The 23,452-nt window shown below is 53.1% G+C and overlaps 1 protein-coding gene across 2 annotated transcripts in view; it reads right to left on the bottom strand.

Annotated features, from left to right (window-relative positions):
* The window catches only part of LOC144096705 (glutamate receptor ionotropic, kainate 2-like), a 153,309-nt gene extending 131,384 nt beyond the window's left edge, over window positions 1–21,925 (bottom strand). For both annotated transcript variants that reach the window (XM_077629549.1, XM_077629550.1), the window contains exon 1: window positions 21,770–21,925. In XM_077629549.1, coding sequence (XP_077485675.1) covers window positions 21,770–21,869 — 100 coding nt within the window. In that variant the 5' untranslated portion in view covers window positions 21,870–21,925. The remainder of the gene's footprint in view (window positions 1–21,769) is intronic.
* Between the last annotated feature and the right edge of the window lie 1,527 nt (window positions 21,926–23,452).

Here is a 23,452-nt window from a genome sequence, read left to right as displayed (position 1 = left end):
AGCGAAATTAAAATCGCCGGCAATAAGTAGGGGTGTTTCATCCGGTCAATTGGGTTGCGGATTTGACAATTGAGGGGAGAAGGTTAGTTGGCTGACGTGGAAGAACGTAGCGGTTAAGAAAGAATAGGGGTGATTTTGCAGGGGTGGGCGGTAAAATTTCAATCAGGCTGTGAGCAATAGGGGAGCTAATTACGTGTTCCACATAATGCAAGGATTTACAGGCGTATGTGACCACCCGAGGAAGATCAGTGGGGTCTGCGGTGATAAAAGCGTACCTTGCCGTTGCTTGCAAACATTGCCATCCTGAATGGCGATAATGTCTGGTGGTGATGACGAACTTGCGATAATTTGCTGTAGAGGAACGCGGTTTCGCCGAAAGCCCCTGCAATTCCACTGAATAATCTCTAAAGAATTAGGGCCCGTCGGAGGAGCCATGTTGTAGGGTAATGAGGGGAAGGAGGGGTGTGGAGAGTGGGACTGTGGGAGGATAGCCCGTTGAGAATCCAGGAGTGAGGCGAGTTAAGCGCTCCTCTACCTTGGTCATCATGCTAGAGATGACACTATCCATTAGACTGGTAACGGTAGCTTCAATCATAAGCTGGCACTGTACAGTGACCTGCGTAGTGATGCGCTTTGTGAGCCTAGCTTCCAAGTTTTGGGCTAAGTCCTGAAATTTGGCGTCTAGGTCTATTGGTTCGACTGGGCTCTCGTCAGGCCTCCTTTTTTGGGCGGGAGGTTGGGCGGGTTGGGTGGGTGAAGGGGTTGGCGGTTGTGGATGGGGAGATACAGCAGAGGTGGCGGTTGAAAGGGCTGCCCTGAGCTGCTTTACCTCTTCCCGCAAAGCCTTCACGTCCGGGTCCTGGGAGGTCCTGGTGTTCGTCCCGGCAGCCTTGGAGGCCCATGTTGCAGTAGATGGAAGAGCCGTCTGCAGCGGAGGAAAGTCGTCCTTGTTAGGGGTAATTGCCTTCTGGGGCGATGGGTTGCTTGGTTTGGCGGTGCGATTTCTTGCCTTACATGAGCCGGTGCCCGTGAGGTGCTGTCCTCCACAGAGAATGCAGGTCGGGATGCAGGAGGGCACAACCTGCGGTTCATGCTTGTCTCCGCACCGCAGGCAGAGACTAGCCTTGGGGTGCGGGCACACGTCATACCTATGGCTCGGCCGACGACAGTTCCTGCACGCGTCTGGACTTCCCTTGTACGGCATGCACCTGTACACTACACTCATGTAGCGTACAGTGTGGGGGACTGGTCCGTGCGCAAAGGTGATCAGTACGGAATGAGTTCTACCCATTCTGCGGGCTGCGATGATATCAGCGTTTGGGTTACGGGTCTGGAGGTCCTGTAGCATCTGCTCCGGCGTCTCCTCCCAGTAGGCTCCCGAGATGACTCCGCGCACAGCAGCCGCAGGCGGTGCAACGTAGGCTACGACAGTGTAAGCGGTCTCTTGCAGGACTACTTCCTTGAGCTGGACGAGTTGAAGGGCGGTTGTCTCGTGCGGGGTAGCGACCGTGAAGGTGTTATTCGTAGCGTGGATCCTCAGGTGAATATCCCCGAGGTCAGCAGGAGCCGGAACGAAGGACGCCGAAGCAGGAGCAGTGCGCCGCAGGGCTTCGGCGTAGGTGAGACGACGGTGAGGCGAGACGGGAGGAGAGGATGGACGAGCCTCATCGGCAGGAAAGGGCGGCCGGAGCGCTTGCTGCACCTCCTCGCGGAAAAGGTCGCTATGAAACTTGGAGCTTTGGGAGGGGCCGCGTACAGCTGGCGGTGTTCGTCGCGCACAATCGAACGTATGAGATCGCGTAGCAGGGAGGCGTCAGTGCCCTGGAATGGTAACTCGCCGTAAACGGAGGCGGCGGACACGGGTTGATCGCACGCGGACGCTCTTTACTGAAGAACCCTTCCAATCGTGGAAGACTCAGTGAGAAACTCGGCGACAGTCTTCGGAGGGCTGCGGACAAGGCCAGCAAAATGTTTCTCCTTGACGCCACGCATGAGATGGCGTAGCTTTTTGTCTTCGGACAATGCAGGGTCCACGCGCCTGAACAGACACATCATGTCCTCTACATACGCTGCAATGTTTTCATTTGGAAGCTGAACGCGCGATTGCAGAGCGCATTCTTCCCGTTCGCGTCGATCCGAGCTGCCGTATCTTTACAGGAGACGACACCGGAACTCTCTCCAAGGGGACAACTGGTCTTCACGGTTTTCAAACCAGGTCCGAGCGCCATCGTCAAGACTGAATTTGACGTTCCTGAGCTGGGCGTCGTCCCACTGGTGAAACACGCCAACTCGCTCGTAGTGCGGCAGCCAGTCTTCTACGTCCTCGAAGATGTCGCCGTGGAAGGACTTCGGGATGCGGGGGTTCTGGAGCGTGCAGTAGGGTGCGGGCGCCCCAGGCATTGGGGTGGTCGCGCCAGGCATTGAGACGGCGCCAAGTGGTTCCGAGGTCATACCCGATGGGTCAGGCTCAGGTGGTAAGCCTCGAATCCGGCGGCGAGCGCAGTGGACGGGCGTCTTGACGGGTATAGGACTGGAGCACCGGCTAACCGTTGGGGTACGGGACATGAGATCGATCCCACCTCCACCAGATTTGTCACGGTGTTGGTGACAAGACAGGGACTCGGCAAGAGAGGGCTCGGCAGCACGTCCTTCAGTGGGAGAGAAGGGCGAACTTCAGCGTCCTTCAATCCGCGCGCCACCAGCGTCAACGTCTTTGTTGCCTCAGCGCCACCTGACAATATCTAAATTTATAAATACAGAGATTAATCCCTCCTGCTGCTTTTCAGGTGAGAAAGATAACTTCGACCATATGATCTGGGCGTGCCAAGTCCGTAAGCCTACCCCAGAATTCTTGCCCGATCCCTCCAAAGAAGCATGTGATAAGCTAAGGTCCAGCGATGATCCCGAAATTTATTCCAAGGACTTTAGTAAGGCTTTCTGACGGGCTAGTTAGTACATATTTATTTTTGATAGGCTCTGCACTATCATTCCAAGGCCGCCGAATGGGCCGGAGTCGCCAAAGGTCTCCACGGCCTGCGGCACGCTAGCTAACTAGCCTTGATCATCTACCCTTCTGCGCAATAAAGCTTTGTCAACCTCAGCAATTATAAAAGCGGGCGCGTGCTGCGGCGCATCATGACGTGGGACGCTGGCCGCGCCTTCTTGTCGGATTTCGAGCGCCAGCAGGTCAAGCAGCCGAAGGGCCAGGCTGATTACGACTCAAGGAAGGCGGCTAGCAGCGCGCGTAGCTCGTTCCAAAATTTTTACGCGTGTCTTGCAAAGCATTTCATGCCTGCATGCAACCACTCTACTGCAAGACATACTGCGAATATATGTTTTGTTGTAGGTTTGTTTGTTCGATAATTTGTTAATTTTGTTATCGTGTAGTGGCGCACTCAGGCCCTCACGATATTCTTCTCGTGGGCACCGTCATAATGCAGAACTGGCGCCATCACTGGTCCGGTCTGGCTTGGGCAGTACTTGACTGAGAGGGAGCAGCCGTTGGCTGCGTGGTGGAATCGTGTTATTTTGGGTGGGTTTTTCGCATGCGGATGGCTTCTGTTCATGAGAATATTGATTTCACATCGTTCTCGCGGGTACTGGAAACCATTATCAATCACTGCTGCCGCTGGCACGGCGTTATGCGCAGCACGGAATGTGTGTGGGCCAAGAAAAACGGTCAATACGTCTGTCTGTAGGCTTCTTGTAGACTGTAGTGTCTTTCTATAGAAATTTCCTTTTGTAGCAAGAGCTACGCTTGGCTGTCAGACGAGCATTTCGCTGTAGTTCGGAGAGACCAGTAGTGCGCATGCGCCGATCCCATGGCAACCGGAGAGGAGCAGCGGGTGCGGCGTGCGCTTCGCTTTCGCCGCGGCCGCGCGCCCGCTCCACCGTCGGAGCCATACGTGACGTCACGCGGATGAGCAGTTGTGCGCATGCGCTGATACCATGGTACGTAGAGAGACCCCACAGGTGCGCCGCGCGCTTCGTCCCTGCCTCGCCGCACGCCGCTCTATGACCCGAACCGCGCGTCGCATGCGCAGCATTGCCTACAAAAGGCGGGGATGTAATGGACGGCTGTATCCCACCGTTTCATATGGACGCACAGAAGGAGAGTCCAGCCGCTGCTTAACGGCGCTATATACAAGAGAAGATTAACTCTTCCGATCCTGAGGTTGTCGCCTGGCACTTGGCTACTAAACAAAGAGAGAGTGAGCTTAAGAAGGCGAAGAGAGCAGCGGAGACGCCCGAACAGAGAGAGGAACAGCTTGCCAAACGGAGATTCCAGACTGCCGAGCGTAATAGACGGCGCATAGTCGCCAAGATTGAGCCTAATGTCTCTGCTAAACATACAGTGACCACAACAAGCTCAGCCAGGGTACGTACCTCTCGCTACGTATATCCTGGGCATACCCGAGCTAAGGCACTGCCAATTTTTTTTGTATACACAGTCAATAGACTGCCTATAAAGAAAAGTTGCAGGATCGCACTTAATTCTGCTTAAGAGCGGAAATGTGAAAGCCCTTCCCTGTCCTCTCTTTTCCCTCCGTTTTTCATTCTTAAATATTTTATATTGTTATTAAGTTTTCTTTTTGTTTTTATTTTTCTTCTTTGCATACCTATTTTAGTTTTATTTTTACTCGTTCTTATTTTCATTTTTGGTTTTTGGTTATTATAATCTTTATATTAACCTTTATTACTTCACAGCGACATTCACGACTCCATTATGATCAGTACGATATACGATTTCTATGCTGTTGGGTACTTTTCCATTCGGAGTAGTTTACGCAACCGTAATCTTTACCGGGAAACACACGCGGGGAGAAGGAACATGCTTCACATTGTTTGCAGGCGCCGTTATCATACATTATGCGGTTTGCACTTCACACGAGGGCTTCGAATGACGTCAACCACTTTCGGGGCAGCTGTGAACCTAATATTTACCGGAAAGCATCGGATGGTGTTCCCACTGTTCACACGCACCTTCGAAATCAATAATGTGGTTTTGAAGCTTGTTTTGTCGTTTATTGAAAACGAGTACTAAGCTATATGCTGTATGCCTGATTTCGAAGGAGATCTGCTGTTTCTGTGAAGGTGGTTGGACAGCGAAGCTGTAAAATGACACCTAATTACCCGTTACGACGGCACTTGAGCATTCACTTTTTTGCGCTGTTGGATACTTTTCCACTCGGAGTGGCATTAAATTTGTAGCCTGGCGTTTTTTGCTCACCACGACACGAAAATTTTCTTGGACGGTAGAGGTATACAGTTTCGCTGTAAAATTGGTTTTTTCGGGAGAGGAAATGGCGCAGTAATTCGACAGCTTCAGCGTAGCTGGTTAACCGTACGGCAAGTTCGGTAACGCATTGCCGTTGCTGCCGTTGTGAGGCTTGCCTAGCCATATCTGCTGTACGGTAGCAGTTACCGTAGTCCCCGTGTTTACAGTGCGGAGGTGATAAAAGTCTATTGTCTCACACTTCGGTAGACTCCGGAACCGCGCCGTAAATGGAAGGCAGGAAGGTGGGAGTGAAAGAGAGAGAGAGAGAGGTGCCGTAGTGAAGGACTCTGGAGAAATGAGCCGGCGCTGAGGCAGCGATAGATTATCGAGCGTTAACGCACCTAACATAGGTCGCCGGTTCGAATCCTTGCCGCGGGCTAGACTCTAATTATTAAGTTTATGCTTCACGAAATCGTATGCCACCACCCTGAACACTTTGCGACAAACGGTTGAGCCACAATATTTAATTAATATGAAGATTCCTAAAGCCGCGGAATTGGGGGTACATAGGTCGCCGGTTCGAATCCCTGCCGCGAGCTAGGCTCTTATTCAACTAGCAAGTTTATATTGCAAAAAACGCAGAATTGTATGACGCCATCCGGAACATCAAACGGTGGGCCCACAAATTTTACACGAATCTCGTGACTAAGTTTGACGCCTACCAGGCAAGGGTATATATACCGGATCGACGTATTTTAGTTGCAAGTTTTGGTGCACGGGCGTCATGCTGCCGCGTGTTATCATTTTATTCCATTACGTGACCACCTAAATTACCATGGCGACCACTGGGAAACAATGTCGTTGCTATGGAAGCCGCCATCTTGGATTCTATCCATGGTATCAGCATAACTCGGAGGCTCGAAACGCGACCAGTATAGAGCTAACGCTCTAATATTTCGACCGCCTGGAGATCTTTAACATGCACTGACGTCCCACAGCACACGGGCGCCTTTTGCGTTTCACCTCCATCGAAACGCGGTGGGTCATGAAAATGTGCGCTGATGGGCTAGCTGGTTTTGCATCATGGTTACGAAACAGCGCGATGGCAGAAGGCCAAAGAAGACAGTGCTGAGTTGCGTCGCTTTGTTCTCTTCCGCTCTTTTGTTTGGCCTTGTGCCATCACGTTGTTTCGTAATCAGGAGCCAGATAGCAGACAGTGAAGCTGATACAGTCTGTGCGCACGTGCGCTGCATTGCTTTGGTAGCTGCATGTGCCCAGGAACGATAGATGACGCTGTCTAAAACACACGTGATCAGACGCATGCAGATTTGTGGCATCGCGCCGTAGATGCATAGCTGGCCAGATGTTGACTCAGATGACTACTTTCGTGCCAAGACGAACGCCTGCAAACGAAGAGCTCAATTGGCCGGGTGTGCTGCCACTGAAAAGGTCCCAGGGCGCTGCCACACAATCGCTGTGCTAGAAAACTTAGCCACCCTGTATACGCAATGCCTTATGACCTCGACCGTACCAGAAGCTTGGAAGAACGAAAAAAGTTATCTTAATTCATAACAAAGGAGACGCAAAATACTTGAAAAATTACAGACCGATCAGCTTACTGTCCGTTGCTTACAAGGCATTTACTAAGCTAATCGGTAATGGAGGCTGGGAAACCTTAGATTTTGATGAACCAAAAGATCAGGCAGGCTTTCGTAAAGGATATTCCACAATAGATCATATTCACACTATCAGTTGGGGGATAGAGAAACGCGCAGAATATAAACAACCCCTACATATAGCCTTCATTGATCCCGAGAAAGCACATGACTAAGTGACTAAGTGGAAACATAAACACTAATACAGGCATTGCGGAACCACGGTGTAGAAGAGCCTTTTGTCAAAATACTGGAAGATATTGCCGCCAATATTTGCAGTGTTTGTTCGTTTTTCAAATCTGCCGCGACACCACCTTATCGCTTTGTTTGCGACGCAAGACGCGACTAGATTTATCTCGATTGATCGCAGCCAGGCAAAGCTGATTCTACGTTGTTCCGGAATGTTCTAGTAACTTTGCGCCCTTTATCTCGAATGTTCGCTATCAGCTTTAAATTGAGCACGGCCGACAGCGGCGGGCATTCTGTTCGACGACCGCCGAGCACGCTTGTCGCTTCGCCGCCGCCGAGTGATTCAGTCCATTTTGGGTGCAAGTCAGCCCAATAAACAGTTCTTTTAGAAGACCCCTTTCGTCCGTCTTCATCGCTGCTTCGACTGCCGTCACCACTACGTGACATCTGGTGGAGGTGCGGGGTAACTTCCATGTTCCGGACGCCCCCTTCAAGTCGTGAACCCAGCCCTGAGCGCTTCACACCCGAGGACGAACCAGCAGCTCAGCGAGCCAGCCGACGTCTCCAGGGAGAGGAGCCTGAGTTCGGGAAACTGCCGGACCGCACCAGACAGCGAAAAGACGCTGCTACCAGCACTGCAACCTCGCCAAAGATGTCGACACCGATCATACTGCAGCAGCCGCGGGTGCCGCCAACTTTCAATGGATCCCTAGGCGAAGACCCTGAAGAATGGTTGGACCAATTTGAGCGCGTGGAGGCATTCAACAAGTGGGATGATGCGGCAAAGATTGGACACGTTTTTTTTCTCATTGGATGGCTCCGCACGCACGTGGTACGAAAACCACGAGCCGTCCCTTACGACATGGGAGCTATTCAAGAGAGAACTATTGAAGGTATTCACCAGTGTCGTGAGGAAAGAAAGAGCCGAACGACTCCTCGAGTCCAGGATCCAGCTTCCGAATGAGCCCGTCCGCAGTTACGTCGAGGAGATGAAGCGCCTATTTCGCCGCGCCGATCCCGGGATGACCGAGGAAAAGAAAGTTCAGTTTTTAATGCGTGGCGTAAAAGAACAACTCTTTGCAAGCCTCGTCCGCCAGCCGCCAAAAACAGTCGAAGAGTTTATGCAAGAAGCCTGCACGATTGAGAAGACCCTCGACGTTCGAGCTCGGCAGTACAATCGCCCTTCCTCTGCCTGTGCAATCCGTTCGGACACGCCGGCCACCACCAGCGACAGCTTCCGGGAAGTTATCCGCGAAATCATCCGAGAGGAGCTACGCCGATTACTGCCATCCTCCCCACAGCCACAAGCAGAGACTCTGATGGATGTGGTACGGGAAGAAGTGCAACAGGCACTTGGCACCCCGACGGCCACAGAACCCCAGGCCATGACCTACGCCGCTGCAGTAAGGACTGCCCAGCCCCAACGACAACCCCCACGTCTTCCCCGAGATGAGCCAATCGTTCCACAACGCCGCCTCCCAGCCACCACCCGCCCAGCCTATGACCGACGCTCAAGCCCCAGGAAATGCGACGCCTGGAGGACTTCCGACAACCGGCCGTTGTGCTTCCATTGCGGTGAGGCCGGCCATATTCTTCGTCACTGCCCGTACCGACGTATCGGTCTTCGAGGATTTGCCGTTAACGCCCCTCGACCACGCTTCGGACAACGTCCGCACGAAATCGACGAGTACCTGCGTCGAGAAGAGTGGTGGTGGTGGTGGTGGTAGTGGTTTTATTAAAAATAATAGTAAAAAGGAAGGAAAAGATTTTTGCTAGCCCCGGCATCTGCCATCGATACTGAAGCACCTGAGCTGGGGCAGCGGAAATAAAGGACAGCAGGCAGAATGGAGAAATGAAATGAAAGAGGTGAGGGGACAGGAATAGAGGACAGGGGGAGAAGTAATATGTACAAACTATTTACACAATAAGTAATGTGTCCAGGTTGTGCGCGTGATTAGTTCATTTTAGAGAAATTAAATCACACACGCGCACAGCACTGTGTAGGTTACAACTGGAGTGGGGCGTCCAGTTATTAATCGTTCAAGGTAGAACTCGCGGAGCGTTCGGTCACTGCGTGTAACTACCTGACGGAGAACAGACGGGACGTCAAGCCCGTGGAGAAGAGTACACGCCGAACCGCTTTTCGCGCTCACCATCGCCGTCAACCTCGCGCTTTGCGTCGCCACGCCGCAGCTACGCAGCCGCGGTACGAGGAAGGTCGCCCAGCCCCCGTAGGGGAAACTAAAGGCAGCAACCTCTGGAGGTGAGGTTGCTCACGAGCTAAACGCCGAAGATCCTCCACCGACCACGCCCCATGAAGACGCTGCACCCGCGACGCCGCATGAAGAACCGACACTCGCTGCACCAACGCCGCACACAATGAGAACCTCGACCACGACGCAAGCTACCTTGAAATCGACGCCGCCACCCAGAGGAGCTTCGACCACACGCCCAACCCGTGACTCGCATACGCGACGAAGCCGTGACCCGACGCCGAGAGCGACATGCAATGCAAGAGCCAGGACCTCCGACCTAGAAGTGACTATCGACGGCCGGAAAGTTACCGCTCTAGTCGACACAGGAGCCGATTACTCGGTGATGAATGGAACATTCGCTGCGCAGCTCAGAAAAGTCACAACGGCTTGGGACGGCCCACAAATTCGCACCGCTGGGGGCCACCTCATTACGCCATCAGGACGATGCACAGCGCGAGTGACTGTCAAAGGACATACCTATCCTGCGACCTTTGTTGTGCTACCGCAATGCTCCCGCGAAGTGATCTTGGGTATGGATATCCTTAATGAGCATCAGGCGATCATCGACCTGCGATCCAAGCTGATCACGCTTTCGACAGACGAAGCCATCGCTTCGATGAAAACTCGGGAAAATCACGTTGCCCTAAGTGTCCTGGAGGAAGAAGTGAGCGTCCCACCCCGTTCAAGCGTTATCGTGACCGTAGGCGCCACGAAAGCCATAAACACTGAAGCCATCATCGAGGGGAACATGCAGTTGCTACTAGACCGAGGAATCAGCATCGCAAGAGGCATCGCACATTTCCGCAATGGCCAGGCCGAAGTACTGCTGACTAACTTCAGCGAAGAATACCGGCATATTAACAGAGGAACGACGATTGCTTTCTACGACGAAATATCTGACGTACGAGACTCCTTCGCCCTCTCCGACCCCTCCGCAGAAGATCCGCCTGACCAAGAGAACTCGCACACTTTCGACATCAACCCAGCCCTGCACCGGAACAGACAAGACCAGATCCGCAATCTGCTTCAAAACTACAGTGAGTGCTTTTCGACATCGCCGAAGGTGCGACAGACGCCAATTGCCAAGCATCGCATTATAACGGATCAACACGTCCGACCTCTCCGTCAAAGCCCCTACCGTGTGTCTCCGCGAGAACGACAAGCCATCCGGGACCAAGTCGAAGAAATGCTTCGCGACGACGTCATCCAGCCTTCAAACAGCCCATGGGCGGCACCGGTTGTTCTAGTGAGAAAGAAAGACGGCGCACTTCGATTCTGCGTGGATTACCGCCGCTTGAACAACATAACAAAGAAGGACGTCTACCCCCTCCCCCGCATCGACGACACACTGGACCGCCTCTGCAACGCCAAATATTTCTCATCGATGGACCTCAAGAGCGGCTACTGGCAAATTGAGGTCGACGAAAGAGATCGCGAGAAGACAGCATTCATAACTCCGGATGGGCTGTTTGAGTTCAAGGTGATGCCATTTGGTCTCTGTTCCGCACCAGCGACGTTTCAACGAGTAATGGATACAGTGCTGGCAGGCCTGAAGTGGCAGATTTCTCTGGTATATTTAGATGACATCGTTGTCTTCGCCTCGAACTTTGAAGAGCACCTCAAAAGACTTCGAACAGTACTAGACGCAATCAAGTCGTCTGGCCTAACCTTGAAAGCAGAGAAATGCCACTTTGCCTACGAAGAGCTGCTGTTTCTAAGCCACATCGTTAGCAAGGAAGGAGTACGCCCAGACCCGCAGAAAACAGCTGCTATTGAACAGTTTCAACCGCCGGCCGATAAGAAAGCAGTGCGCAGATTTCTCGGACTATGCGCATATTACCGACGATTTGTGAAAAACTTTTCGCGCATCGCCGAGCCCCTGACCCAACTGACGAAGGCAGACGTGCCGTTTAAATGGGAAGCGCCGCAAGCAGAAGCCTTCAAGGAACTTCAGCGTCGTTTACAGTCCCCACCGATCCTTGCGCATTTTGATGAAAACGCCGATACTGAAGTTCATACCGACGCAAGCAGCGTGGGACTAGGCGCCGTTCTCGTTCAAAAAAGTGACGGGCTGGAGAAGGTCATCGCATACACTAGCCGTTCCCTTTCCAAAGCCGAGGCTAACTATTCGACCACTGAGAAGGAGTGCCGTGCCATCATCTGGGCTACGTCGAAATTCCGCCCCTACCTCTACGGACGGCCGTTCAAGGTGGTCAGCGACCACCACGCGCTCTGCTGGCTTGCCAATTTGAAGGATCCCTCTGGCCGACTCGCTCGATGGAGTCTGCGTCTCCAGGAGTTTGACGTCACCGTCGTTTACAAGTCCGGACGCAAGCACACTGACGCCGATTGCCTCTCACGAGCCCCTGTAGATGCACCGCCGCTGGACGACGATGAGGACGCCTTCCTGGGACCCATCAGCGCAAGCTCTTTTGCTCAGCAGCAACGCTTGGACCCCAACCTAAAAGGCCTCATCGAGTACCTGGAAGGCAAGGTTTCTTCACCCCCGCTTCATTCAAGCGAGGACTGTCTTCTTTCTGTGTGCAGAATGAGGTCCTTGTGAAGAAGAACTTTACAGCGAACAAAACAGCCTACCTCCTTGTTGTACCTACTTGTCTCCGCGAAGAAGTTCTACAGGCTTCACACGACGAGCCGACAGCTGGACATCTCGGGTTTACTCGCACCCTCCGCCGCATTCAAGACAAGTATTACTGGCCCCGACTGTCTGCCGATGTCGCACACTATGTGAAAACATGCCGAGATTGTCAGCGACGAAAGACTCCTCCCACACGACCAGCAGGATTTCTGAACCCCATTGAACCTCCCTCAAGACCCTTTCAGCAGATTGGCATGGACTTGCTTGGCCCTTTTCCAACGTCAACATCTGGAAATAAGTGGATCATCATAGCGACCGACTACCTGACCCGCTACGCCGAGGCGAAAGCCCTACCGAACGGAACAGCAGCAGAAGTGGCCAATTTTTTCGTGGAGTGCATTCTTCGACACGGCGCCCCCGATGTGCTCATCACGGACAGAGGAACAGCATTTACGGCGGAACTCACGCAAGCCATCCTGCGCTACAGCCAAACCAGCCACCGGAGGACAACTGCATACCATCCGCAAACCAACGGACTGACCGAGCGCCTGAACAAAACCATCGCCGATATGCTCGCTATGTATGTCGATGCCGAACATAAAACCTGGGATGTCATCCTGCCTTACGTCGTCTTCGCCTACAACACCGCAGTGCAGGAGACCACCCAGATGACGCCTTTTAGGCTCGTCCATGGCAGGGAGGCCACGACCACGCTAGACGCCATGCTGCCCAACGTTACAGAAGAAGAGAACGTCGACGTTGCCGCCTACCTTCAACGCGCAGAAGAAGCTCGAAGGCTTGCCCGATTACGGATCAAAGATCAGCAGCGGTCCGACGCCAGACGCTACAACCTACGACGACGCAACACGGAATACAAGCCAGGAGACCAAGTCTGGGTGTGGACGCCCATTCGCCGCCGTGGATTGAGTGAAAAGCTTTTGCGCCGCTATTTCGGCCCGTACAAGGTTCTTCGTCGGCTGGGTGAACTGGATTATGAAGTCATCCCTGACGCAATGACTGCATCCCAGCGACGCCGCGTACGACCAGAAGTTGTCCATGTAGTCCGTCTGAAGCCGTATTATGCGCGCTAAAGGCCGCTGCATTTCCATGCTCTATTTTCGCAAGATCTGTTTTTTCCCTTACTAGTCGCATTATTTGTTTTAATGCATCGGGTCGATGCTTCTTTGAGAGGGGAGTAATGCCGCCAATATTTGCAGTGTTTGTTCGTTTTTCAAATCTGCCGTGACACCACCTTATCGCTTTGTTTGCGACGCAAGACGCGACTAGATTTATCTCGATTGATCGCAGCCAGGCAAAGCTGATTCTACGTTGTTCCGGAATGTTCTAGTAACTTTGCGCCCTTTATCTCGAATGTTCGCTATCAGCTTTAAATTGAGCACGGCCGACAGCGGCGGGCATTCTGTTCGACGACCGCCGAGCACGCTTGTCGCTTCGCCGCCGCCGAGTGATTCAGTCCATTTTGGGTGCAAGTCAGCCCAATAAACAGTTCTTTTAGAAGACCCCTTTCGTCCGTCTTCATCGCTGCTTCGACTGCCGTCACCACTACGTGACAATATATATAGCAATTGCACAGCTACTACCGTAATCCATAAAGTCAGCAATAAAATTCCAATAAGGAAAGGCGTCAGGCAAGGAGACACTATCTCGCCAATGCTATTCACCGCCTGTTTACAGGAAATATTCCGAGGCCATAACTGGGAACAGTGGGGGGTAAGAGTTAATGGAAAATACCTAAACAATCTGGGATTCACTGATGACATTGCCTTGCTGAGTCAGTCAGGAAATGAACTGCAAAGCATGATCAATGAGCTAGACAGGCAGAGCACAACGGTGGGTCTAAAAGTTAATACATATACAGAAAATCAAAGTAATGTTCAACAGTCTACCAAGGGAACAGCAGTTCTCAATTGACAGCGAGGTGCTGGAAGGAGTAAAGGAATAGGTCTACTTAGGGCAGCTAGTGAAAGCTGATCCGGATCATGAGACGGAAATAACTAGAAGGATAAGGGCAAAAATCCGGCGAGCGAAGCGGATTCGGCCGCTTTTGGCGCCGAGCGAGGCGGAAAGCGGCGCAGCGGGGGCGATCGGGTTGGACCCAAATTTTTCGCGTTCGAAAAACATAGCGGCGCCCTTCGACCCAGGACCCCTCGCCTAGGAATGAATTCGTCGTTGTTGTGGCCTTTTTCAGCGCGTTCACTGGCCATAAATCGGACACCGGTACATCGCTTCGTCTCACCTCACCTATAAGCAGAAGTACAAGTGATAAATTTGCTTTATTTTTTATTTATGGTGACGATTCTGCCGCTACTAGGCTTAAGAGGAGCGCTGGTTTTGTTGACTACTAGTTCCCGTCCTGACTAGCAGATGACGCCTCTAGGCTAGACGTTTCGTTGCTAGTCTGTTTGCATACGCTGAACTAGAAATGGGAATGTGCCTGCGTTTACGTATGTAAGCGTGCATACGGTTATGGCACACAGGCAGCATCGATTTATGCTCTTTTCTAACCATATCTGTGTACGCCGCGAGCGGTGACGTGGTGGCTGGGAAGTGTGTGGAAAAGCGATAAACAGCAGCGGCGCGGCGGTTCTGCCTCGCCCGGGCGTCAACAGATGTGAACAGATCCTAGTTTACAGATTCGCTCGCCGGATTTTTGGACAAGTGCGAACGCGCCCTAAGAATGGGGTGCAGTGCATATGGCAGTTTACCCATATACCTCAAGAGAAAAGTGTACAACAGCTGTACCTTGCCGGTACTCACCTACGGGGCAGAAACTTAGAGGCTAGCGAAAAGGGTGCAGCGTAAGTTCAGGACAACGCGGCGAGCCATGGAAAGAAAAATGATAGGTGTAACGTTAAGAGACCGGAAGCGGGCAGAGTGGGTGAGGGAACAAACACGGATTAATGACATCCTAGTCGAAACCAGGAGCAAGAAATGGGTATGAACAGGGCATGTAATGCGAAGGCAAGATAACCGCTGGTACTTAAGGGTAACGGAGTGGACTCCAAGAGAAGGCAAGCGCAGCAGGGTGCGGCAGAAGGTTAGGTGGGCGGATGAGATTAAGAATTGTGCAGGCATAGGCTGGGCGAAGCTGGCAAGGACAGGGCTAATTGGAGAGACATGGGAGAGGCCTTTGCCCTGCAGTGGGTGTAGTCAGGCTGATGATGATGAGATGTAAAGTTAGACACTGTTCAATCGGGCGTTTTGCGGACGCTTCTACAACGTTCCCACTGGAATTTGAGCTTATATTCGTAGGTTGCGAAGTTGGTTAATGAATCTGGAGTAATTATGTAACTAAGCACAATCCAAAAATAGTGTGACTTGATTCATACAATAGCCAGCAACGTGGATTTGGTCGCATCGTCTCAGAGTGCTGCGGCATATTTTTAAACCTTGGCTAAAAGTTAGCTGAAACACCCTGTATACCTTTTGATGGATATCCCTAAACTGTCATTTACGATATGATCTCAGAGTACCTGTCCCCAAATGCGCTTCACCCCACTCTCATTTTTGTAATAATTTCGTTATTGCAGTGCATGCCTGCCGTCACTGCCTGCCATAAGTAGACGTTCAGTCGAGCCCGGTTATGACGAACCTGATGGTACGCGGATTGCTCTCGTTGTGCCTGAGGTTCAAGCCGCCGCGGTGGCTCAGTAGTTGGGGCACTCGGCTGCTTACCCGAATGACGCGGGTTGGATCCCGGCAGCGGCGGTGGTATTTCGATGGAGGCTAAATGCTAATGGCCCATGTACTGTGCGAAGTCAATGTACTTTAAAGAACCTCATAAGGTCGAAATTCCGTAACCCTCCGCTCTACGGCGTCCCTCATGGCCTGAGTCGCTTTGGGACCTCATACACTAACTATCCGACGTTTATAGTAAATAGACTATCCGTATTAGAGCCAAAAAATACGAAGCCAGACAGTGCTGTTTATGTCTTTAAAAAATCCGTTGTGCATGGCTGTACCTTCAAAGGGGACCCTATAGTCGCTTTGTAAGCTCTCCAGCATGCGCCCGTACTCCTGGCCGAAACCCTGACTGCGGAGGAGCCACATAAGGCACGCGATTACACCAATAGCGATTAAGGCTTTCACAGCAACTGGTGGTAAGCTGGCATCTTCATCTTTGATTTTCGACAGAGTCATAAGGATGTAGCGACGTAGCTACCGCAGCACATCTGCGCACAGAACATTCACTATACATCCTTCTGGAGTAGTGCGCTCGAGCAGCGCATTGGGCTCCAAATAATTTAGTGACACCGCGCAACAGCTACTGTCTACTTGAAATAACTCTTCGCAGAAACAGGGCCACGCAGGCCTACAGTCAAGGTAGGAACTTGCACTCTACCCGAGAGCCAACTGCCTCATTTCAGTTTTCATTGGTGCACACATCAGGGCCACTCTGCACAAGGGCGACGCAGACTGCCCACTGTCTGCGCGATGTTTGCATGTGGCAACAGTGTAGAAGGCGGAGATCCTATTGTGCAGGTGACGCACGCCACGTGACCGGGTGGGAGAGCAAGGCATACCTCGTGACTGGTATCCGAACCTCTCAAATCGCTGCCATGAGTTGTTCACTGGCCGCGTGTAGTAGTTTCGCCTTGAACTCTGCCCACACTTTTGCTTCCACGTTAGACGCTTTGCCAAGCGGGCACACAAGTACGCACGAACTGACCTTGTGGCCGGTGCGCGCTTGGCCGGCGGTTAATTCAATGCCGCCTTTTTTCTTGATCTTTAGAGCTAGACACTTCCTTTGAAGTGGCGACGGAAGCTGAGAGTCGCTCTCCAGTCTATGCGCTGCAGGGACAGCACGCTTTTTCGGGTTTACGGAGCCTCCTCGTTCGTTCATTGTAACGGATTGGTGTGGCCACGATCATTAGTTTCCCCTGAGACACAGTGCCAAACCACTAATACATATTTTGACGGTACGCCTTCACCCGCTTTCGCTATAAGCAGGCGTTCGTTATAACTGCGACCATTATAAGCGGGCTCGACTATATTCTCTGGGCACTACCAGCGCCTCACTATATCGTAAACTGCTGTTGAACAAAACTTTAGTTTTCTATATATTAATTTTAGACACTCCGTTCTGCTTTGAATGTCAACGTCATTAATAATGCGTTGCTATTCCTTCCCTTAGTTACTCAGCAAGCTAATGTCATCAGGGAATCACTGGTTACTAATGTATTCTTCATTAATTGTTGTCCCCAATTCTTCCCAATCAAGATCTCTGAATACATCCTGTAAACACGCGGTGAAATGTACTCGAGAGATCGCGTCCCCCCGACTCACACCTTTTACTTTTGGGATCTTACTGCCTCTGTGCAGGTCTATGGCGGCTGTGCAGCCGTTATGATATTTCCCATTACCTTTACATACGCCTCTTCTACACCATGGTCCCGTAATGGCTGCGTGACTTCTGAGGTTTTGACTTAATCAAATACTATATCGTAATCTATGAAAGCTGCGCATTTCTATATCATCTGATTGATAGTGTGAATATGGAATGACTTAACAAGGTGATGGTTCGGGCTAGTGGGTATGCGTTATGATCCATAGCGCAGCAACAAAACAGGGGACAAACACAAGGGCTTTAGCGCTTGTGTTTCTCTCCTGTTTTGTTGCCGCGCTATGGATCATAACGAATATGGTATATTGCCGAGTAGCCTTTACGAAAGCCTGTCTGGTCCTTTGAGCAGACGAGGGTAGGGAAGTGAGGGAGTCGTTACAACATACATATAACGGAAGCTAACTATCATCGAATCCAATGAATGCATACGGCAATGCTTTTTATTTAATTTGCGGTGTTCATCATCCCTATTTCCACATCTCTTTAATTAGGAGTCATTGTATTCTCGCTTTGCAACGTTCAGAATAGAAAGTTGGGTTGTCGAATATTTCTATAATTTGCTTTCAGTTTAAGATTCCGACATTGCTGCTTTGCTTTCTCAGTTTTAAGTGAATCTTCCGCCCGGCGTGTGGAGTTAATGAACGATTTTGAAGGCAATGAACATTTCTGCATGCAAAGTGCGCCCGGTGACTGCAAGGCAAGGCATTTCGTAGGCACAGAAACAACGATAACTTTTCCCGCACCACCTTAACTTTACGTTAGATTTCACATCCCCTGGGGTATCTTCGTTCAGGCGGGCGGTCGACGAGGCGGCGGCCACTGGCGCAGATTTCTTTTCAAGTCTAGTCCGAAGCGCTCTCGCTGCCACCCAACGAGCAGAGGTAAGGGCAGGGCAGCCCACACCTGATATGAAGCTGCTCAATCTGCGCGAGAAGAGAGATCGCGCAGAGCGACGGGCGCGACGGACTGACAGAGCCGCCGACTGGACTGTCTACAACCGCTTGGACGCAGCAGCGCGAAGCCACGACAACAAGCTATACCGCCGGCAGTGGGCTTCACTATGCCAAAGGATGGAGGAAGATGTCAGCTCGCGGAGGCTGTTTGACACCCTGCGGCGCATCACCGAACCACAGGCAAACCGTCAACCGCTGGCCGCCCTCGCAATCTCCAGCGGGCTCAGCTTTGTAGAATTGGCAGAGCGGCTTGCCGATCGATTCGCGCCGCCCAGCCCCGCAAACGCCGCTAACAAAGCTCCTCCTGAGAGCCCCAGAAGCGACGCCAGTCCCTCGCCCGTCGCCTCCGAAGGTCCATGTGATGCGCCGTTCACCGCGGCGGAATTGAACAATGCGTTGCAGCGCTGCAGCCGCCGCTCGGCGCCCGGACCGGACGGGGTGACATACCAGATGCTGCGAAACCTGGATGCGCAGCAACGACAGATCCTCCTGCAGCAGATCAACCTGGTGTGTGAACGCGGGGAGCTACCGGAGGATTGGCGAACCGCGGTCGTTTGTCCCATCCGAAAGGCAGGGCGCCCACCTACGGAGCTGAGCGGATACCGGCCAGTGGCATTAACATCGGCGGCAGGTAAGCTCATGGAGCATATGGCGTTGCAGCGTCTGAACGAGCGGGCTGCGGAGGCTGATTTGTTTGACGAGCGGCAGACGGGTTTCCGTGGGATGCGGTGCACGGCTGATTCTATATCGGACGTTGTTACAGCGCTGGAGCATGCCAGGGCAGCAGGCCAGGTTCCGCTGCTGCTGCTACTGGACGTCTCGGGCGCTTTTGACAACGTTCATCGCGCACCAATTCTCGCAGTGCTTGAGGGGGCTGGTGTGAGCGGGCGCCTTTTGCGATACGTTCATGGCTTCCTGAGCGGGCGCACCATGCGCGTACGAGTAGGGGGTAAGCTCTCCAAGCCTCGCCCGGTCGACATGGGCTTGCCGCAGGGCTCTGTCCTATCACCATTTCTGTTTAATGTGGCCATGTCGGTGGTGCCGGCCTCCCTCCCCACGAGCGGCCGACACCATGTGTACATGTCCATATATGCAGACGACATAGCTCTGTGGTGCCGGGTACCACCGGGCGAGGCGTTCCGCGTGCGGGGGTGCCTTCAGGAAGCCCTGACCGCAATCGATGCCAGCTTGCGCGGCCTTGGTCTGTCGCTGAGCGCGGACAAATCGGTGGCCATGGCCTGCGTTTCGCGCTCGCACCTTGCGCCACTGTCACTGGACGAGACTCCGATTCCTTGGCGTAAATCGGTGCGGTACCTTGGCCTGGACATCGACTGGCGCCTTTCCTTCCGCCCGCGGCGACCAAGGCCTGTCTGCAGATGAAGAGGATCACCGCCGCCGAGCACAAGCTCACCGCTCGAGGCCAGGGCATCTCCCAGCAAGCCGCGCTGCGTCTATACAATGCCGCAGCTTTGGGGGCGGTGCTCTATGCGCTGCCGCTCGTCACGGTGCGCAAGCCGTGCTGGAAGAAACTCGAGCTTCAGCACCGCAAGTCCCTGCGCATGTGCCTAGACCTGCCCAAAAACTCGCAGTGCGCCGCAACGTTGGCCGAGGCAGGAGCGTGGCCCCTTGAGCTCCAAGCAGCGCGCAGGGCATTGAATCACATCGACCGGCTTCACCGCGCACCGGACGGCGGCTCGCTGCTGCAGCGTATGCGCTCGCACCCGCGCTCACGAATGGGCGCGGCGCTGCTCGAGTATGAGCAATTGACCCAAGGCCCACCCCCCTACGGCTCCTACGCGCCCTGGCCTGCTGCCTCGGAGGTACAGCGAGAGATCGTCGGCATTGCGGGAAAGCGGAGCACACGTACCCCTCTGTGCTGTGCAGCAGCTGGCCAGAGCCGTCATACACGAGGAGCTCCAGGACCATCTCCTCGTGTACACCGTCGTGACGGCTCAGTGGTCCGCGACAGCTGCTCCCTTGCTGCGGCGGCCACCATCCCCGCCCTGCGACTGCACAGCCAGAAACACGCAGCCTTCATGGGCTCCTCCACCACGGCGGAGTTGATGGGGATCCGGCTCGGGCAGGACCTGCTGCTCACCCTCGGCCCTCCGCCGCCCAGGAGTGCTCTGCTGTGCGACTCCCGCGCCGCCCTCAGCCGCCTGCAATCTAACGGCCGCAGTACCCCACAAGTGCGGGAAATTCGCTCGCGCATCGAGCGCCTCGCGCAGAGAGGTTGTGCCGTGCGTGCACAGTGGGTGCCCGGTCACTGCAGCATCGCCGGCAATGAAGAAGCTGACGACCTCGCGACCGCTGCACACCAACTACCTGCCAGCGATCTGCCCCTTGCGCTGGAGGACGTGCGTGCGGCCATCCACGACCATCTCCGAAAGCAGCACCCCGACCCATGCACCGCGGGAGGTGAGCGCATCGACAGTGTCACCGGCTGTCGCGCACTTACACGGTCACAACGTGCAATGATCCTCCGCGCGCGCATTGGCATGCGTGTGGCCCGGGGAACGACGGGTGCGTCACGGAATCGCGACGAGTGATGTGTGTGACGGATGCGGTGCAGTGGAAACACTAGAACACCTGCTCCTTCACTGTGCGCGTTCGCCGATGCTCGTCGCGATATGCTCGCGGCCTATAGAGCGCAGGGCATACTACCAGACTCCATCAAGACGCTATTGTGGCCGCAGGGCAGTGCGCGCACTCGTGAGCGAACTTTGGTGAGCCTCTGTGCATTCCTCGAACACACGGGCTTGACGTCCCGTCTGTTCTCCGTCAGGTAGTTACACGCAGTGACCGAACGCTCCGCGCGTTCTACCTTGAACGATTATTAAATGGACGCCCCACTCCAGTTGTAGCCAACACAGTGCTGTGCGCGTGTGTGATTTAATTCCTCTAAAATGAACTAATCACGCGCACAACCTGGACACATTTCTTATTGTGTAAATAGTTTGTACATATTACTTCTCCCCCTATCCTCTATTCCTGTCCCCTCACCACTTTCATTTCATTTCTCCATTCTGCCTGCTGTCCTTTATTTCCGCTGCCCCAGCTCCGGTGCTTCAGTATCGATGGCAGATGCCGGGGCTAGCAAAAATCTTTTCCTTCCTTTTTACTATTATTTTTAATAAAACCACTACCAAAAATGCGGGACACGCCGCCTAGCCGCCTCAGCGCATACGCGTAGTCGAAGGTGCTTTTAGCACTTCTCCCTGTCGTCTCGAGCGAGACGGGTTCTATCTTGTCCGCATTCAGGGTCAAGCTTTGTCCTTCCGTCACAAGCAAGACTTTTTTTTGTCGGGACTTTTCAGAGTGGGACGTTGTAAAACTAGGGCGTTCTAAAGACATCCCGGCCTCAGTTGCCTCAACCGAGCAACTCCACTGCGCTCAAATCGCAGCAGCGAGAAAGTCAGCTATTTCTTTTTTCCACACACTGCTGCCCTTGCAAAAAAAATGACGCCTCAAGTCCCACGTGGTCGGTTGGGCCTTTCCCGGTCGAGCACTGTCCGGCCGCAAGAGCAAAGACACTCACCGATTTTGACCACCTCCGGGAATGCCGCGACGCCCACCGTCAACAGCACGAGGACGAGCAGCGGCATCGCCAACCTCGTCGCCGCCATGCTCGGCTCCATCCGTCCGCCGCGGCTATTCGCGTCCCTCGGCCGAGCGTCTGTCTAAACTGGGATCCTCGCTCGCCGCGCCACCACGGCCCGAGCCCACAAGGCCGCCGCAGCCCTCGCCACCCGGCGGCGAGTCAGGCGTGTCCACGCGGTCCACGCGCTCGGTGCCGGGTGCCCGCGCGCGCGCTCTTCGCACCGGCGTCCGGACGTAGGCCACGGAAGGATTTCGCGTTTACGTGAGCAGCTGTCAAGATTCCTGTACCGATCGCAGTGTCGCAAGACAAAGCCTAGCGTGAGGAGCAAGCGTTCTTCAGGCGCACAAGTATACTTTTGTCAACGCCACCTTTCTGCGCGTGGACTTCTGCGCTCTGTTAAAAGCACACGTGGCGTGCTGCAGCTTTCAGCCCACCTCGAGGACACCTAAGCGAAGAACGTTGTGAGCCAGGCGCGCGCTTCTATTTGTTTAGTACGCGGTCTCGCATTTGTAGCGGCCTAACCCAGTCGAAAAAAAAAACACGGCATAACCGTGTCAAAAGTAAGACAAATAGTTTTGTCTTAACGACAGAATTTTAAGGCGTAAGCCTTTCTTGGCTCATGAGTGGCGTGGAAGGAAGTTGTCCGCAAAAGTGTCCGCACGAACTGTCAATCATAATTAGTGTGGTAATTAAAATGTAAAACCTGATTAAGCAAAAGTTTATAAGTAACATATATGTACTGACAGAAGTGATCGTCAACATAATCATCATCAGCCTGACTACGCCCACTGCAGGGCAAAGATCTCTTCCATGTATCTCCAATTAACCCTGTCATTTGCCAGCTGCACCCACCGTATGCCCGCAAACTTCTTTATCTCATCCGCCCTCTGCTACGCTTGCCTTCACTTGGTATCCACTCCGTTACCCTTAAGGACCAGCGGTTATCTTGCCTTCGCATTACATGCCCTGCCAAGCCCATTTCTTCCTCTTCATCTCAACTAGGATGTCATTAACTCGCGTTTGTTCCCAAACCCATTCTACCCGCTTCCGGTCTCTTAACGTCTACCTATTATTTTTCTTTCTATAGCTCGCTGCGCAGTGATAGCAAATAGATAGTAAAAATAGTGATAGATAGTGATAATGACAGCTACTGATAGTGCTAGAGACAGTGAAAGTGCTTGAGGCAGATGCTGATAGTGATGGCGATGGTGATTATAGCGGCAGTGATAGTTCGTGGTAGTGATGATATATGAAAATGATGATGGTAGCGATAGTGATAGTTGTAGCGACGATGATGACAGTGTTAGTCGGTGATAGCGATGATGATGATAGTGGTGATGACAGTAACGATGACAGTGATAGCGAAAAAGGTCGTGGGTACGAGTACCGCAGAGGTCGCGGGTTCGAGTTACATAACGGCCGTGGGTTCGAGATCGCGGGTGCGAGTCCCATGAAGGTCGTGGGTTCGAGTGCCGCAAAGGCGGTGTGTTTGAGTCCCGCGAAGGTCATTCGGACGACACGATAGCCATGGACGTCGACATAGACAAGCCTACTCCCTATGAGATAAAAATTAAAGAGGAAAGGGAAAGGCCTTCGCATTTTCGCTCTTAAGCAGACTAA

Source organism: Amblyomma americanum, chromosome 7, assembly GCF_052857255.1.
Source record: "Amblyomma americanum isolate KBUSLIRL-KWMA chromosome 7, ASM5285725v1, whole genome shotgun sequence".
Classification (NCBI taxonomy): Eukaryota; Metazoa; Arthropoda; class Arachnida; order Ixodida; family Ixodidae; genus Amblyomma; species Amblyomma americanum.
This window is presented reverse-complemented; position numbering and strand designations above follow the sequence as displayed.